At 36.6% G+C, this 18,708-nt stretch overlaps 1 protein-coding gene across 10 annotated transcripts in view; it reads left to right on the top strand.

The window, feature by feature from the left end:
• nrxn1a (neurexin 1a) overlaps window positions 1-18,708 on the top strand; it is a 190,982-nt gene that overhangs the window by 81,384 nt on the left and 90,890 nt on the right. For all 10 annotated transcript variants that reach the window (XM_016467315.1, XM_016467324.1, XM_016467321.1 and 7 more), the window contains 2 exons: window positions 871-1,315; window positions 7,590-7,973. In XM_016467315.1, coding sequence (XP_016322801.1) covers window positions 871-1,315; window positions 7,590-7,973 — 829 coding nt within the window. The remainder of the gene's footprint in view (window positions 1-870; window positions 1,316-7,589; window positions 7,974-18,708) is intronic.

Below are 18,708 nucleotides of genomic sequence, written 5' to 3'. Positions count from 1 at the left end.
TTTTTTTTTTTTTTTTGCTATTCTATTTGAAAATTGTCCGGAATATCGTTCCATACTTTTCATCTCGAGACACCAAAAGTGTGAATGTCAAAGTTTCTTTGACAAAGACTTCACAAAAATGACACAGGTTTATCCTCCATAAAAATGTATTCAAAAAGAGCGTAACAACTGAAATGACAGTTAATTTATTTAAAATCTGGAATTATTATTTTTTGTTTATACTGTAATATCATGAGTTTTAATCACGACACAGATGCCAGAGGAGACTGATGGTTATTTGTTAAAAATGCACCTGATATAGGCAAAGACATTAAGTTTGTTGCATAAATAACCAATCATTATCAGTAACCTCTCAAACTAAGCTTTTAGTGTCACTTTAGTGTCATTGAACCTGCTTGTGAATAATGCAGCAGTCAAAGAAAGGATTTCACATTTAGTCAAAATATTGAATTATTGAAGGATTTAACAGCAATGAACAAGTGGAGTTCATCAATACATTGACAAGTACGTGTTAGATAGAATGGGTATTTTTTATTTTATTTGTTTGTATTATTTTATTTTATTACAAATGCAAATATTACATGCAAATGTGAAATAATTAAAATCATACCAACAAATTATATATAATTTGTTATATATAATTCACAGCTCCAGTCAGGGGCGACGGTATAGGGTTTCTGGGCCTCTTGTACAAATTTAGTAGAAAATTGTGATAATAGTCGATGCTGTTAATGTGATTTCTACCCCTTTTCCGACACTCCTGTTTCTAATTGCAATACACAGTAACATACAGTAAACAATGTGATATAGAATTTGAATTTTTGCTGTTAACTCACTGGAAGTCTGTTTTTCTTCTCTTTTCGCATAAAGGTTGTGTACAAGAACAATGATGTAAGGCTCGAGCTGTCTCGACTGGCCAAGCTAGGCGACCCCAAAATGAAGGTGAGCGGTGTGGTGGCCTTCAAATGTGAGAACGTGGCTACCCTAGATCCTGTCACCTTCGAGACGCCAGAGTCATTCATTACCCTTGACAAATGGTCCGCCAAAAAAGCCGGTTCCATCTCCTTCGACTTCCGCACCACTGAGCCCAACGGGCTTCTTCTCTTCAGCCATGGAAAACCCAAACCGCAGCAGCAGAAAGACCCCAAGAGCCCCAAAACCTTAAAGGTGGATTTCTTCGCCATTGAGATGCTGGACGGCCACCTGTACCTTCTACTCGACATGGGCTCGGGCACCACCAAAACCCGTGCCGTCAACAAAAAAGTCAACGATGGGGAATGGTACCACGTGGACTTCCAGAGAGATGGAAGATCAGGTAGAATTTGGCTCTGTGACTTAATTGTACAGCTGTTCTTTCGTTCTGCTAATGTATTCAATGTATGGTTAGATGTTGGCTGATATTCAAGGTCTACGAAATATTTACATAGCCGAGACAGCAGTGTTCTCTCACGCTCGCGTGAACACAATCGTAACCGTGCCTTCCGGAGCACACTGTGAGGCAGGCATTTGAATATGAACGGGACCTGCAGTCCTTCCTGTCTTCCTCCTCCTTTCTTGCTCTGTCTTCTCTGGCGGAGTTGCCATGGAAACCAGATTTGGTTTCCCAAAGGAGAGAGCGAGTGCACAGCTCTGCCAAGTAAAGACATTCATCCCTAACTCTCCCGCTATTCCCCTTTTCCTCGCATGTCAATGGCGTTTGGCTGGAGTCAAAGGAACGGCTTTTGGTACCCGTTCATTTTCTCATTTCTGTGAATAAGTGGGAAAAGGCTCTATTGATCTGTGGTTATTGCGAATCTCTAGTCTTCTCTTTCCGGATATAGAAACGCCAGTCACCTGCATTAGTTCTGACATATACTGTGAGATTAAATTGTGAAAGTTATAAGGAGAAAATTGAATGGAGCAATTTTGGAGCAATTATGAAATCAGATTTCTAAAATAAGAGTGGTATTTTTGTTTCATGCCAATACAGTATTCAATTGGGATTGGATACAGTTTTGTTAGGAGCGCAGGTCTTTTTTTTCCCCGCGGTTTTAAATTGTATTTTTCATCAAATCGTCGTTTTTATCCACAGGGCTCGGTTTGATCTTATTCTCCAGGCTTTATCCGCTGCACAATCCAGTGGCTGTCATTGTGAGTTCAGGCACATTTTGAAAGAGGGAATAAACCTTTTCTCTTAGTAGCATTTCATGGGAATCTGAAACACCATTGACAGATGGGACCTTGCATTTCAGGCCCGCAGAATGAGCTGTGTCACTCTCCCGCCTGCGTGAATTGGCTGCCTACGCAAGCCGTTTGATCATATATGGGCGGCAGCTGTCCTGGTGCAGGGTTTGCGCGTGTGTGGGCATGCTGGTGTTTTTGCATGCGTGTATGCAAACATGTACGGTTGTGCGTCTGCATATGCATCTATTAATGAGAATGTGCATATGTACACGGATAGATGTGCGTCAGGGGCGTTTTTGTGCCTCCACAAAAAAGTAGGATGACAGAATATAGAAATATGAGATTGCGTGGTGTATAAACCACTTATTTTTCTAAAGTGACTCTGTCCAACAGTCAGCCAGGCCACTAGTTGGCCTGAATGAATGGGTCAAACTGGTGGAAATGGACAGGCTAAGTACAAAGTAAACACACCCAGTCAGACATCACCACTTTCGGTCACTTCTGAATTGAAACAAACTGGAAGTGATGATCTATGAGTGAGGATTTAGTGACCACTCAGCTCAGTTAAATGAAAGCTGCACTTCCGTGCCTGCGACTGACATGAGACCTGCAGTGTTTACAGAGGATTTGTTGACTAATGGTCCAAAAAGGTGACTATTAATAATTATAGCCAAACATCAGTTACCAGTAACAGGTCACATGAGTCTTAATACTATACTACTGCAGTTCTTACTTTTTCAGCAATATTAAATATTGTTTAAACTTGATGAGATTTTAATGTGATTTGGTTTTAAAAAATAGTGTGAAGTCATTAACTCTATTTGTATGTGTTGCTTTGACAAATAATCTGTTCTGCATCTGTATTCATATAGAATTAGATGTGGGTGGGGCTGAAACCAGATGTGTGTCAAAACTAAAGAGCCCATTTTTAACCCATTTTTAAATTATACAATTTAAAACTTAATAGTTTATACAGTAACAAGTATTTATTTGAAGTAAATCTCTTATGAAGACTTATTTGATCAAAATATAAATGCAGTACAATTGTGAAAGAATTGTTGCATATGACATTATTCCAGTCTTCAGTGTCACATGAACTTTTGAATGGTAGTGTAGTTTCCATATAGCAAATATTCATTGTATAATAAATTATTTAAATGAAGAATTATTCTTTTAAAAAATGGAAAAAAGGGGAAAATTGTAAAATATAGTCTTAGTGTAAGTTTACTCACCATTGCATTGCATCTTTTTTAGCTATTTTTGAGCCCTTCAGAATAAGATACTTGACTTCAAGCACATCCCTAAGAAATAGTATGTTAATATAATGCATACAAAAAAATATTATAGCATTGATTGTTTGTTGATAGTGTAAGATAAATTGCATTCCATACACGTTTCAAGCCAACACCATGTAAACATCAAATGAACTGGAACATGAATTTACATTGGGATGAAAAAACCAAATGAGACTTTGCCTCCTTTTTCAGAAGTCCACTCTACTCCACTGGTGTGTGTATATTTGTGCGTGTGTACATAAAGTAAAACCAGCCCAGCATTAGGCCATTCAATGTAATCACTGAGCAGAGTGAATGGAAGTCGAGATGATGGAGAATGCTCATTACTGATGACCCGGGGGAGATGTTTGGCTGCTGTTTAGGGGTACAGTCGCCAAGTGCGCAACACAGGACAAGATAATGTGTGTGTGTGTGTGTGTGTGTGTGTGTGTGTGTGTGACAGTGTGAGTGCGAGAGGAGGAGAAAGTGCCGCTATGCCTCATCAAATCCACACAGACTTATTACAGGCTTAGAGGAAAATGAAATTCTTATTTACTAACACTGTTAGCATTTTACAAGTGGCATCTCTGCAGTGATGTATCAAGTGGAATAGAATGGAAAGCACTATTTCAGCATATTCATATTAGAAGCGCTTGGCAGGGAACGAGTTACACGGAGCATAATTATAATTTACTGTGCCACCTTGTCTGGCCGTTTAGTGTTTCTGCCATTTCTTTGGGTTTGCCTGTGAATAATGAGTCAGATACAGGAGGTCGTAATCAGTCTATGGAATCACATTTAATCTCAAAGTGAATTTTTCTCCCTCTCAAGGTATGTGACGCAGATCTGAGCTCAGGCCCAGAGCTCTACATCACAGACTGGAAAGCATAGCAGAACGATACTGCAGCCATTCATTCAAATCCCACAATAGCCATTAATGATGAAAATAAATCATAGATCTGAGAACAAATAGATCCTTTACTGGAGCTTGGCACACATATAAATGCATATACTCACTAACGGTGCTGCCTTTTTTTCTATGATCTATTCACAGAGGAATTATAATGAAAATCCATACATTTTTGGTCAATGTTTGTTTAGATTTTAGAGGCATTTATAGTCCAAGTTAGCATTTGCAGACTGACTTAAAGTCACAGGTCACCAAAATATAAAAAAAAGTCATAACAGTAATAGTAATACCAGTAAAATTTGACCTTGTGGGGCAATTTTTTTGGTCATCATGAGGAAACAAGCTTATAAATCATACAGAATGATCTAAAATGAAAGTTTTCTGTAAGGGGTAGGGTTAGGGGAAGGGGATAGAAAATACAGTTTGACCAGTAGCCTATATAAGCCAATATAATGTCCCCATAAAACACTGTCCTTAAAAATATATACTGTAACTGCACACTAAGCTTATTTTTACTGATATTTCAGCAACAGACATTTGTCAAGGTACAGTTTCCTCAAAATAGAGTTTTGTAATAAAAGTAAAGTATAAAATAAAATAAAGTAAGTGAAGTTGATAATGGATAAGTAAAGTCAGTAATTACTCACAGGTGAAAAATGGTAACATCGCAATCAGTGTTCAATAATTCGTTAATAACAAGCCTGTCTTGATATGTTAAAGGGGTCATATGATGCTACTAAAAAGAACATTATTTTCCTCAGTACTCCGTTAACATCATTTCCCTGAACCTGTATGTGTATGTGTGTATGTGTGTTTTAGCTTAGTTAATGTAATCTAGAATAGCCAATAAAATTCATGTTTCATTTATAAAGAATCATTGTTTGGTGTCATATAATTTTAAGGTTAAAACCTTTGCCAAAGATTACGTTACCTCTCTAAGAGCTTACAAATTATCATAATTGTGTTGACCGTGGCCAGGAAAATACATATAGTCAAATTGGTAATACACACTGACATTAACTTCTCGCTGGCCGAGAAACTGATAGAGTGTAAACTATCAAATTTGAAATCAGTTTAATCAGGTGGACCTCGAATTTTCAGATCCGAGTCCTTTTAAAACCTGAATGAATTAATAATAATTAATTCCCTAAAATTAAGTAATCAAAGTCATTACAACCACCACCACAAGATCCCATACACCAGCCACATACCCATACCCAACACATCTACGATTATTATGGGAAACTGCTTGTTGCCCAAACATTGGTAAAAAGTATTTTTCCCTAAAATGCACCTCCATGAGATGTGTGTTTGCTTTAGTGCTTTGTTAAATGAGCTGTCCCTTTAACATGTCGCATGCCTTACAGTACCACCTCCAGCTGACCCCTCGGTTACAGTCACACTAATTTGCCTTTATAACAGAAGCTGCATTTTTGTCACTAAAAAATAAGTTTTGGCACTGAAAAGGTGGCATCTTTAATTCTAAGCCGCCTTTTATTGAGTTTGGACTGACTGTTGGACACTAATAAACAGGATTCAGCAGCAGCCTGCGCTTTGCGTTAATCCCTGCCCATTCTCTCCTATCTTGCCAGTAATGGCTTTTCTTTTGTAACTGCCTTCAAGGCGTGAATAATGGCAGTGCACAGTGGTGGAAAATGAGAAGGAAAATTCTGAATTGCCAGCTGCGTTTAAATGCCTGTTTGTTGGAGTCGCCAGGAAAACAATGAGGGTGATTATGGAACTCGTGAAAGTGTTTTAACATTATTAGACTGAATGAAAGACTCGCCTCACCTGAGAGCACTGTGTTTTTGCTCTTTATATTAACCACTGTTGTAAAAGCGGTATTTTAGACTTAAACCATAAAAGAAGGCGGACTGAAGCATGCTTTGAAAGAGTACACAAATAATTTGTGACAACTGAATCAGTCACAACCAATAAATTAGATATGAATAGTGCTGAGCGTTTATTCTGTCATGTGCCCTTTTGAAAACGATGACTATCCAGTCAGTGAATCTGCAACATATTGTCTACTGTTGCTATGGAGACTGTTTTCAAATCTTTGTCCTTGTGTAAGGGTTTGCACTAGGGCTGCACGATTAATCAATGGAGCAGAATTTACTACATATAGCCGTAGTTCACTGACAAGTTACGCAAAAAAATCGCAGACGATATTATTGCGCAATTCTGAAATTGAAGAAATCGTTTGTGATAATGACAGCCAGCGCTCTCTGGCCTTTGGATGGAGATTTACTGCTGATCACAGAACCGTGCTTCACTGAAAGATACGCATGACAATCGCAAATTCTGTCGGATCGCGATCTCGATTCCATTTCGATTTATCGTGCAGCCCTAGTTTGCACTCTCAGTTCAAGACAGCCCAAAACAGATTATAATATGAAAGCATGTGCACATATATGAATGTTAATCCCTCTGTGATGTTTTTGTGACTGCGAGGCCCCATTTCCCATTTCAATATGTAACATTTAAATGAGTACTATATACATCCAGTAATAGTATACACACAATATAGTACTGTACAGAGGGCTTTATTATACAGATTCCCTCAACAAAACGATGTTTGTAATGAAATAAACATTTTATAATGAATAAGAAATAGTAAACAATAATTTTGAATATTACTTAAATAAGTCTGTCTATTCCAACAATTTGAATACATTAAATAAGTGCATACCTTAACCAGAAATTATGCTAAAGACTTCTCAATGTGCCGAAGGCCCAAATTTTGTCCCGGGCTTCCTGTTGTTTCAAGCTCCGGTCTTGTTCATAACTCATATTTTTGCTATTGACATCTATATCAAGCTGATTTGATCATCCGCAGAGTGATTTTATACTCGACACATACCTACAAATGCAAAACTGACAAATCAGTGCTATAGGCGCTGTTCTGACAAATGGTGACAAAGTGTTGCTCAGAAATCATCTTTCACACTTCCAAGCTTAAACATGAATATACAGTAGCTACATCATTTCAAATTCACTTTGAGGAGACTGAAACTGAGAGATTTTGGTCTGCATTGTGTGCTTTGAAAGCAAAGGGGGTTTTATTTAGAGGAAAGAATGAAGGATAATTTCAATACCCTTACAGAGCATAATTTGCATAGTCTGTAATTTGCATATATAATTTCTCATTAAAACTGAATCAAACTTTTTAGACGTTGCTGAAATATCATCTAAACATCAAGTTAACAATATTAAATTTGCTCCTTGTGGTTTTGTGATAGGCACCATTTCCATCAACTCGATCCGTACTCCCTACAACGCTCCCGGTGAGAGTGAGATCCTGGACTTGGACGACATACTCTACTTGGGCGGCCTGCCAGAGGACCGTGCCGGTCTGATCTTCCCTACGGAGGTCTGGACTGCGCTCCTAAACTATGGTTATGTGGGCTGTGTGCGAGATCTGTTCATGGACGGCCAGAGCAAGGACATCCGGCGTATAGCGGAGGCCCAGAGAGCTGTCGGGGTGAAGCCGTCCTGCTCTAAGGAACCTCCCAAACAGTGTCTAAGCAACCCCTGCCTGAACAGTGGCACCTGCAGAGAGGGCTGGAACCGATATGTATGTGACTGCTCAGGGACGGGCTATCTGGGACGCTCCTGTGAGAGAGGTGAGTACCTATATTTTGCATGTAGAGTCTAGATTTTGATCTTACATTGTGTCACTTGACAATCATTTCTATGATGGCCATGACTGACAACAGTTTTGATGTAAGTTTGACTTCTGTTTTCTGTTTTTGTAGTCCCGCCCACAGTGAAATCTCATTGGTGTAAAATCTACCTTCACATAATAGTGGCCCACAAAAGTATTTAATCATATTTGGTCACCTAAGCCACACTTAAAATATATGAATTTCATTGTATTAGAATAAAATTTGATTTAAAAAATAGATTAAATAGTCTGATCTCAAAACAAATGATGCAAGAACTTTTCTACTTAACATTTTTTTATTTTAACCACTTGCAAGAGAGTGATTTATTTTTTTATTTTTTTATCTAACAAACTTACTTTTAATGGCAAGACACTGTAGGCAAACCCATTGTTTTCACGGCCCTGCCAATTTTGAGATTTTGGGCTGTTTTGCTTCTATAACTTGTCTTATTTCAGACTTGTGGAAAGAAAAACTACAAAGTACACATTTAAGTGTTTATTTTATAGCAGTTTATATATTTCAATCTGTATTCTGGTATTGCCTATTTTGCATCTGATTTCAAATACATATCTGTTTTCTTTAAAGCACTTATATACACTAAACATTTTATTCCTATACATATTCTGAAGATTTTTACAGAGGGGTTTGTTCATATATGGTTCACCTGATATCTATTTAACATTTTATACCCTAAAAAAACATGGTGAGAATTTTTTTTTCTAGCTGTTGACAGTATTTTCTGATGTATGGAGTGAAAAAAATATATCCAAAATCACCTCTGTAAAAACCTTTAATATGTCAACAAAATGAGAGAGAGAAAAAGAACATATCTTTATCCAGTGTTCAGAATTCTGTTCTGGAAATGTATGCAAATTAGTGCATAGTTCATTTGCATAGTTAAACATAACATTTTAGAAAATGTGTCATACAAAACAAATGCCTTAATGTACTGTGATTAATTAACTGGGGAAGAATGGTGATATCTGTTAGTTAAAATGTTTATCCTATTCACCTTAAATGTTTTGCTTGAGAAGTGCACCATATTTATATCACATAAATGCCACTTGGTTTGATTTATTTATTTATTTTTTAAATATGAGGCATTCATATGTTTTGAAGTGTGACTTAAATAGCCAAATACTTTTTAGGGATAAACATCATGTATGTTCTCCTTAGCTGTGATTTTGTTGCTTCGTGCATTCTTTCTCTTTCACTGAGGACTGAAGTAATCTATGAAAGATCTATACGCTCATTCTTTCTCTCATGAGGTGTAAAGACATGGCACTCATTCAGAGATATTTTGTCCATTATGATGCATAGGGGAGGGTGACATTCACTGCTTTGTCACCTCGGCCTTAGCATAGAAAAATATCTCTCTTTGTCAGCTCATCCTTGACAGTGAGGAAGAAAGTGCAGCTGAGCTGACGTTACTGTTACCGTGGTAATTGTGTTTCTCTTCAGTCCATGTCATCTTCAGAGAGAGCCACTCAAGCATGGATTATGTTTTTGCCTTCTGTCTCCCTCCCTAGCAGAATTTTAATTCTGTTGTTTTTCCAGATGAACAAAGCGCCCAGCATCCACTCCCTCCCTCCTACAAAGGCAGTCAGCGAGAGCTCTAATCCAGCTATGCATTTGTACCCCTTATAGGCGTTTCCTTATATTCATTCTGGCTCTCCTCCGTGAAGTGCTTTAAGCTATAGTGGCTAATTATTTAATGGAAGTGCATCTCTCTTAAGCATGTTGCTGTTGTCTGGACACTGATATCACCCTGCAGCAAAGCCGCTACTGTGGGAAAATACATACAATCAATTATATACGCATTGCTGAAGCTCTGTGCAGGAATTATGGAAATGATTCGTCAATTAACCCATCAATGATGGATTGCATTATCATCACCCGAGCAAAGTTCACCGCAAACAGCCATCAGAAAGAGAATGGTGCAGTCTGGTGCAGTTTAGGGTGTTGCCGGCTTCTTCCAGATGCACATTTATAAGAATCCAGTCACAGAAAACAGCTTTTTGTGCAACGGTAGAATGGAGAAATTAAATGAGATAGACGCACAGAGAAAGAGACAGAGAGACAAAAAGAGGCAGGCGACAGTGCTAATCTTGTCAGCAACATTACTAATGGAAATGTTTGTTAACAAAGTTTTTTTTTTATATATATATATTTTCAATGCTAATGAAGATGAGATGACAAAGATGCAATAGATAAACAATTTTAATTAAAACATGCTTAAAATATGATGAGGGAAAGATAACTAAGATGTTAATGCAGTAAATGATTTTAGAAGAAGATAAATGCAGTAAGAACTGGTTGAAAAGATCTAATTATAGTATGTTGAAAAAGCTGAAACTGAAAGAGCTGAAGAGCGATGTGTATGTATTTGCACAGATAATGAAGCAAACTGACAGACAAACTTGAGTGCTAGTCAGAATGTGCAAGTTGTTGTTGCCATAACACGTTACACTTCTGAAATATTCTGAAACGTTTCTAAAGTGGAAAATTAATAACTGTCTTTAATGCATGAAGAACACAGTAACTGAAAAATAACGAATACCTTGCCCATCATAAATGGCTTTTTTTTGTTTGTTTTTTGTTTTTTGATGATAAATCTCTTCTGTGATTTGATACATTTAAATAAAGTTTATACATTTTTCAAAATGTACACAATTTTGTTAATGTTTGATCTACTAAATTATTTACATTTAATTTTTTATTTATATAAATATATTGCATCATTTCAAATGATTATATGATAATTATTTTATATACTGTATATTTCAGTCTAAAATCTAACTAAAATTTGACTACACATTACTGAAATGTAAGATTATTTGTTTAATGTATGGTCTACTAAAAGAAATTAAATGTTTTTTTAATATATTATTAGATATTTATCTAATTTAGAGTAATTTACTGTACAGTAGATTAGATATTTATGTACTGTATATTTCAATCATTTAAAAAAATGGACAAAATTAATGAATATGAAATTAAGAAAAATTGGGGCATTTTTTTAGTGGATTTTTGTTTATTTGTTTAAAGTGTGGAATACTAAAATTCTTGTTTTATTTAAATTTTTATTTTATTATAAAATGATTTTATTTCAAATAATTATGTGATAATTCTATGTACTGTATATTTCAGTCTAAATGAATGAATATGGCATGACAAAAGGCTAAATTTACAGGACAAAAGAAAGAAAAAAACTGAAATTAAACACCACCGACAGATGTAGACAAGGCGAGTTAGGGTGAGCAAAAAATAAATAAATAAATAAATTCTCTGAGTATGTCATTGCGTTCACAGTTGTGAGCCCAGCTGTCTGAGGTGAAATAAACTCAGTGCATAAATCCATAACCATCCAGCTGCTCTCAGTGCTTGACTTACTTGAACAAAGCATTGAAAGGAAAACGAACGCCCCAGAATAACATCTGCCCTAATTTCCTGTCATGTCTCAAAGGGTCCTAATGGGCTCTTATAGTGACTAAACTTAGCGTGTAACCTCTGCTCATCCCTCAGTACCTGATAGTTCTGCAAACAGAGTTTTACCCTACAGCGTTCATTTTGTTTAGAGAGGCGATAGGATGTGCTACAAGCGGGTTCAAACAGCCAAGCCATAATAGACTTCACTTTTATTTCCCACAGCCACACCTGCTTAATTGCACGCTTGATGGCAGGTCGTTCATGTGGATTCCCATGTCAGTATTTGTTTCATTGCCCCGTCCACTGCATGCTTTTAGACTTCATAAGGTGTAGTGTTGCGAACAGAAAAATTGTAACATGCATTTACGTTGAAGGCTCCATCGGTGTGCAGGAACTCACCACGAGCAATCCTGAATAATGTATGATGCCTCTGAGCCAACTCATCCTGTTTATCATGATTGTTGAACATACATTTTCCTAATCCCTGTGGCAACCATAGCTACTGTGCACTGCAGTATTCTAACAGGGAGGGCCTGCGGCTCCACCATGTGATTGCTGACTCTCCGGATGTCACCTAGCAAGCTAAACTCAAAGAACTTCAAAATTCAGGGAGAGTGTATTCAGATGTAGACAGATTAGACCATTTCATGTCTGTGAATGTGAGATGGAGGCGTGGCCTAGTAGTGATTAACAAATGCGTATGAAATGTTGAGCACCTATGCAGCTGATGCAAATTTGCATCTGGCTTGTGTCATTTCCTGAAACTGCTCTTCCTTGCCTGCAGCATTTCCAGTTCTTTTTCTATTATCTCTATCAGTTAAATGGCAAAAAGGCCGAAAATAATAATAATAATAACAGTAAAAGCTTATTTTGGGGCTATCAGTTTACAAACTATTGTAGAGCATGCTATATGTGTCCAGAAAAGATTAAAATCATGTTAAATAATAATTTACTTTGTTAAAATGTTACCAAATTATGTCAAAATACGTATGTTAAAAAAGTATGTGAAAATATTATGTAATTGTGCATATTAAGGATACATGAAATGCAATTTAATGAAATTAGCTTTAGCAAGTCAGACATTTATGTCAGTACAGACAGTAATGTCTTTGAATTATTTACATTTTTCTTTATCATTCAGCAAATATTGCTGTATGTGACACAACTAAAACCATAAAAAGGCATTACCATATTTTATTTCAGCTAGTTGCCAAGGTAACATTTCTTATTTTCATTTAGTTTAAGTACTAAAATAACTACAACTAAAACTAAAAACTAAAGTAAATAAGTAAACTAAAATTCAAGAAAAAATATATAGTCATAAATAATAATAATAAAAAAAGACAAACACACACAACAAAGTTACTAAAACTAAAATTATTCCAACTAGTTGACAAGGCAACATTTCTCATTTTCATTTAGTAGTTGAAGTACTAATAGAACTAAAACTGTATAAACTAGAACTAAACAAAAAAACTTAACTAAAGTTAAATAGACATATTTAAAAATATATATATATATTAAAAACACAAAGCAAAATTCCTATAACTGAAATAAAAACAGAAAATATGAAATCTAATTCAAATATTAATTCAATAATAATTAACATAAAATAAAATAATTCTAGTAAATCAATGATACTAAAATAACACTGGTATGTGATTAATGATTAGACCGATTTATGGATTGGCACATCATGTAATTTATTAGATAAAATTTTAATTTTGCCAGGCCAGTTTTATTTTATTTATTTATTTTTGTCTGAGATAGAGTAGAAAAAGTGCTTCATGTGAGATTGTATGGGAGCTTGATGGAAAGGGAACAGAAACCGATGAGGTATATATTCCCGTATTGCTGTGAGTGTCTCCATTTGCATGCGTTTGGCTGATTCTGCATATCAGAGGAGCTAGACAGCACAGAGCACTAAATGAAAGTAGCAACAGATGGAGGGGCAGATGGAGAGAGTGACCAGCCATGTACACTCCTTTCTACCTGCGGTCCTCCAGTTCCGTCTCTCTCATTACAGACCAGGAGAGCGGCAGTTTGAGGAGCTTTCGTGACTGCTCAGTGCTTGTTGTGACAAGATTGGCCTCTAATTGAGAGATCTGTGTCATTCAAAAATATCAAATGAAGTCGTCATGGGTGTTCCTACAGCTATGGGCACTATAATACTAAGATTTTCCAATTTTTGTTATATAAAAGTTACATTAAAGCCATTCCTTTATCAGTTATTTTTGCAACTTTTCAAATGCTTTATATATAGATTTGCACTCTACATATATATATATATATATAAAAACAATGAATAAAACAATTTTAATTTTAAATTATGTCCAGTTGCTATAATTTGTTATCAAATTGGTTATGTCAAATATGAAACAAAAAAAAATCAAGGTAAATGTTTATATATTTTATGTAATATATATTTTTAGTATCAGTGTTTCTACAACTAAGGGAACTACTATAATACTAAGATTTCATCTGTTTCTTCTTTCTTTTTTTTTATATGAAAGGTAACATTAAAGGCATTATTATCACCTGTATTTCTGCTTCTATTGAAATGCCTTATATTACACTCTGCCCACATCAAGACTTTTAGTCTAAAATATAGAAAAATACATAAATAAATAAAAGTGATCTAAACAAAGAGTGAAAAAAAATAATTTTTAATGTTTTAATAATTTTTAATGTCATTAAAACAAAATATGAGAAGAAACATTAAAAAAAAAAACATGGTAAATAGGTCAACATTTTTATGGTGCATATATAATTTTTCAATTATGTGTTTTGAGGGTTTATAAAATGCTACACGTAAAATTAAACATTACATTACATTTCCATTAGAATGCTATTAAATAATAAATTATTTGATATGTTGTGGAAGTGGCATTGTGATGGAAGTACTCATGACGTTTCAGAAAATTGATAAAACTTCCATAATATTGCTGTCCTACACTGTTGGGAATTGTTAGTAGATATATTAAACTAGTTAAAGAGAGTTATTTTAAGTCCACAGGGTCCAGAAGTGCCTGTAGTTGAAGAAACATCCTTTTCTAGTGTCTAAATTTATGGACAGTTGAGTCCCTCAATTCTGTCATTTCCCGTCCTCCCTCTGTTCCATCTTCATGCTGTTTTCCTAGCATGTTTCTTCATCTGAAACCTCTGCAAACCTCTGCAGACCTCTGCGAGGCACAGAGAGCGTCGCTTCCATCTTGTCCAGATTGGATGTGATGTGTGGGCTGTCGAGCGGTGCAGATGCCATACTGCTGCGCTCTCCCGCTGTGTGACTGCATAGCGCTGTTTGAGGAGGCAATGAGGGTCTTTCTGAACCACTGGCCATACCTCTCTTTTCATTATCCTCTCCCCTGGTGTGAGACTACTGCACTGGAGACGAGAGGGGGACTCGTTTGTCAAGCTGTCATTGTTTTGAGGCTGCCTCCTCTCTGGAGCAGACCTTGGTGGGGAAGGCTAAAGATTGGGGTTTAGGGTTAAAGGCTACAGTGGGAGCTCCAACTCAGAGGTGGGCACCTGCTTTGTGGTGCATCCTAGTGGTCGTTAAAGTCGACATGACATTGTATTTGAGATCCTTCTGTTTTTTCTATAACATTATAACTTCTATAATGTAGGGTGGGATTTTATCATTTGAGAACTGATTGGATAGAGAAAAGTTAAATACCTGAAAAGAGCCAAAGACAAATGCAAGTTGGAAATTTGATTATGGAACTTGGAGGTTATATAATAATGTTGCTTCTTTTCCATTTACTTTATTCTGTGAATGTTAACTAACATTAAATTACTGTTGGTTTTATCAAGACTGCAGTTATCGGTAATTAAAACGGTACACAAACAAAACCTTCTAAGCAAACAAAAGGTACACAAACCAAAAACATCTATTTGGCTATTGGCTTTTTTGATGCAAGATTACAGTTTTTTCTTTAAACATATTATGCATTCTTACAGGCCTAAAAAATTGAGTACAGTTACATTGACAAGCTGCTGTAAGGTGGAGCTTGTTGGGTAAATCAATGTTTTGCAAGAGTTGAGACACATAATACTCGTGCAACATGACTAGGGTACCTTTTTCAATGGCTACATTGTCACACGCACTCTCTTCCTCAGGGGGTGAATGTACATCGCTGCGCTGATTAGTATGCATGTTGTCGTACTTGTGTTCATGTCTTCATCTTGTTTTCCGCTGTCTCGCTCTCTCTGTTTGCTCTCAGGCTCGGCAATGGTGTAACAGAAACAAAGGATGCTGAAACGAGACAGGCAGCAAAATTACAGGAAGAGCGTGTGTGTGTGTGTGTGTGTGTGTGTGTGTGTGAAGAAGAGAGCAGCCTAATTGGTGATAGCCTGCAGCCTCGTCATCTCCAGAGCTTCCTCACAAGCGAGTGATGTCTCTGTATTGGTTCCATGCCAGATGTTGTCCTCTGGCTGAGAGGCCGGTCTTTGCACAGAGGCAGATGTGTCCGGCCTCCATTATCGTGCTAAATTATCTAGGCATATACACAGTACCAAGCGCCTCATCGGAGCTATTTGGGGGTTTTTCTGCCTCTTTTTTCTCTATTTTTTAAACAAAACTCTCATACTCAGCACTTCTGTGGTTCTGTACCCCTTTTCCACCAAAATTGTGCTAGTGATCTGCAAACCTCTCTCAGAATTGGCCCTTGTTTTCCCCCTGAGAGCAGAACAAAGATATAACTACTAGTGCTGTCAAAATTAACGCGTTAATGCATACGATTAATTTTTTCAGTTTAAGTTTTTCAGTAAAATTTTTTCAGTTTTTCATTAATTTTTTCAGGCATGAAAAATATTTTACGCAATTAACGCAGGGGCGGAGCTAGGGTTGGCCACCCCACTCACAAGTGCTGCTTCTGTCTCTTTTTTCTTGACAAGAATTGCGTTTTATTTAGATGCAGAACATCTTTACAACCACATCAAACAGGAGACTTTTCAGACGCGCACTCCGACTTCACCTCAGCGCCAGGTGCTAGTCAAACAAGTGTGGAAAAGGTACAGGTGATGAGAAGCTTCAGTAGAACAACAGTGAGCTGCTGTCAGATGACATGTTGTCAGGCCGTATGTCAGTAAAAACCAATTTTCCTGTCCTGTCAGCCGTTATACTGTGCTCGTAGTACGTGCTCTTCAAATGCACGCACAAATACAGCAACATGCACTGTATTATATTAAAGCGCTATAACATATTAAAGTGCAAATGAAACTATGAGCTTATGATGTCAGTTAAGTCATGAAGTTACCAAAAATGGCAATTAAAGCTGCCTTAAAACTGTGCATGTAAGTATTTGTTATTTATGAGTCAGATTTAAGAACATATCTCTGAAACGCAGTGGTTTTCAAAACTGTCCTGGAGCACCCCAGCACTGTCTGTCCCCGCTCATCTAAGGGTGCTTTCACACTAGCACTTTTGGTGCGCACCCAGGTTCGATTGACGTCAGAGTTCGGTACTTTTGGAGCAGCTTGTAACACTCCAAAGAGAAAGGAAAACTTGAAATTGCATCATATGACCCCTTTAATGACGTATTATTTGATAAAAATGTGTGTTTGTTTCACTCACTTTCTTGATGAGCGTGACTGACGCACTGCAAGCAGAGAGCTGTATCTCATTTCTGTTCACCTTCAGAGTACTTTAGAGCATTTGCAGTACATTCGTAAGGCAGACGTAAGTGCCGTTATGTACTGAAGCTTTGGAAACAAAACCAACGGTTCAAAAACAAATATATAAAATTGAAGAGCCTTGCTACGCATTTTGCCGTCTTCTCCTGCGCCATCGTTACTAAGCAACGGGGTAAACAGCTGCTGGCTTGATGACGCAAACGAACCGCGGTTCGGACCCAAATAATATAATGTGAACACAGTCCAGCGGGGGCAGGGGGAGGGGGGAGCAATCGAACTTGGGTTCGGACCAAGCAATCGAACCAAGTGTGAAAGCACCCTAACACACCCGGTTCAATGCGTCAGTTCATTACTAGAGACTTTAAGACCTGTTGTGGGTCAGAAAAGGTAAAGAGTTGTGAGAAAATACGATGCGTGTTAGATCTGCATCACGTTCAGCAGCAGCAGCTCTTAAACCAGCCAAAATAACCTAATAACCCAGCTGCTGTGATGTCTCTTAATCAAAGAACAAACGAAAAAAGAGCTTTAATGATTCATCTATATTTAATTTAGAATTAAGTGTTTGATAACTGTATTCAATTTCTGTATATTTCCTACTTGCTGAAGGGCACAGGTAGCTAAATATGACATTTATTATAATGGGTTTATGTGAAGATTGTTTTAAGCTCACTAGAAGTTGTTATTTTTTAAAGTCTAATAAATGTTAAAATTGATAGCTCTCAGTTATAGCTACTGTAACGTTGAATGGCTATAGTCAAATGGTTAAATATTAGGGAAAAACACTATTTACTAGAGACATCAGTAGTGTTGGTATCAGTGATACTCACATTCAGACATTAAAAAAAAGATGACGCTAAACGAATATTAAAAATATACTGTATTTATGTTGTTTCTACATTAATTTCAAGATTGAATGTGAAATTATTGCAATGTAAAAGTATATTTAAAAACTTTAATGTTAGGTGGGATTAATCGCGATTAATTTCAGAAAAAATGTGTGATTTAATTAGTTAATTTTTTTAATCGATTGACAGCACTTATAACTTGTAACGAATCATCCACTGAAGGCGAGTTGAAGTGAGAACCCAAGGGGAAACAAGACACATGACTAGGACAACCAATCAGAACATGACACAAAGAACAGAGGAACCAATGGCATGAATACATGAGGGCAAGGGAAGCATGACACAACCAGGGACCATGAAACAATTACAAAATAAAAGACATGGAAAACATGAACATGAAACAAAACACCACATTACATAACTACAGTAACTGCTTTTTTAAACAGTACTGTATTTGCCAAGTACCATTTTATACAATATTTGAAATAATAGCCTATAATTTTATTCTAACTGTGGTTCTCACGCAATGTTATACAATTCAAGGAAATATTGCCTTGTATAAAATAAAATAGCTTCTGATTTATTTATAAAAAAAAAGAAAAAAGAGAACAACTAAAAGTCTAGTTCCAGGTGTGCACTTTGGATGGGATAAATGCAGAGCACTAATTCCGAGTGCTCGGAATATAACTTGGCCACATGTCACTTCACTTTCATCCCCACAGCCAAAGCAATCCGATGGGACTCGGGCAGAAATCATGTTCATGGATGAGCTAATGATTTATTAA

This window comes from Sinocyclocheilus anshuiensis, unplaced genomic scaffold (genome assembly GCF_001515605.1).
Source record: "Sinocyclocheilus anshuiensis isolate Anshui unplaced genomic scaffold, SAMN03320099.WGS_v1.1 scaffold712, whole genome shotgun sequence".
Lineage (NCBI taxonomy): Eukaryota > Metazoa > Chordata > Actinopteri > Cypriniformes > Cyprinidae > Sinocyclocheilus > Sinocyclocheilus anshuiensis.
Note: the sequence above shows the minus strand (reverse complement) of the source record. Positions and strands in the feature narration are given on the sequence as shown.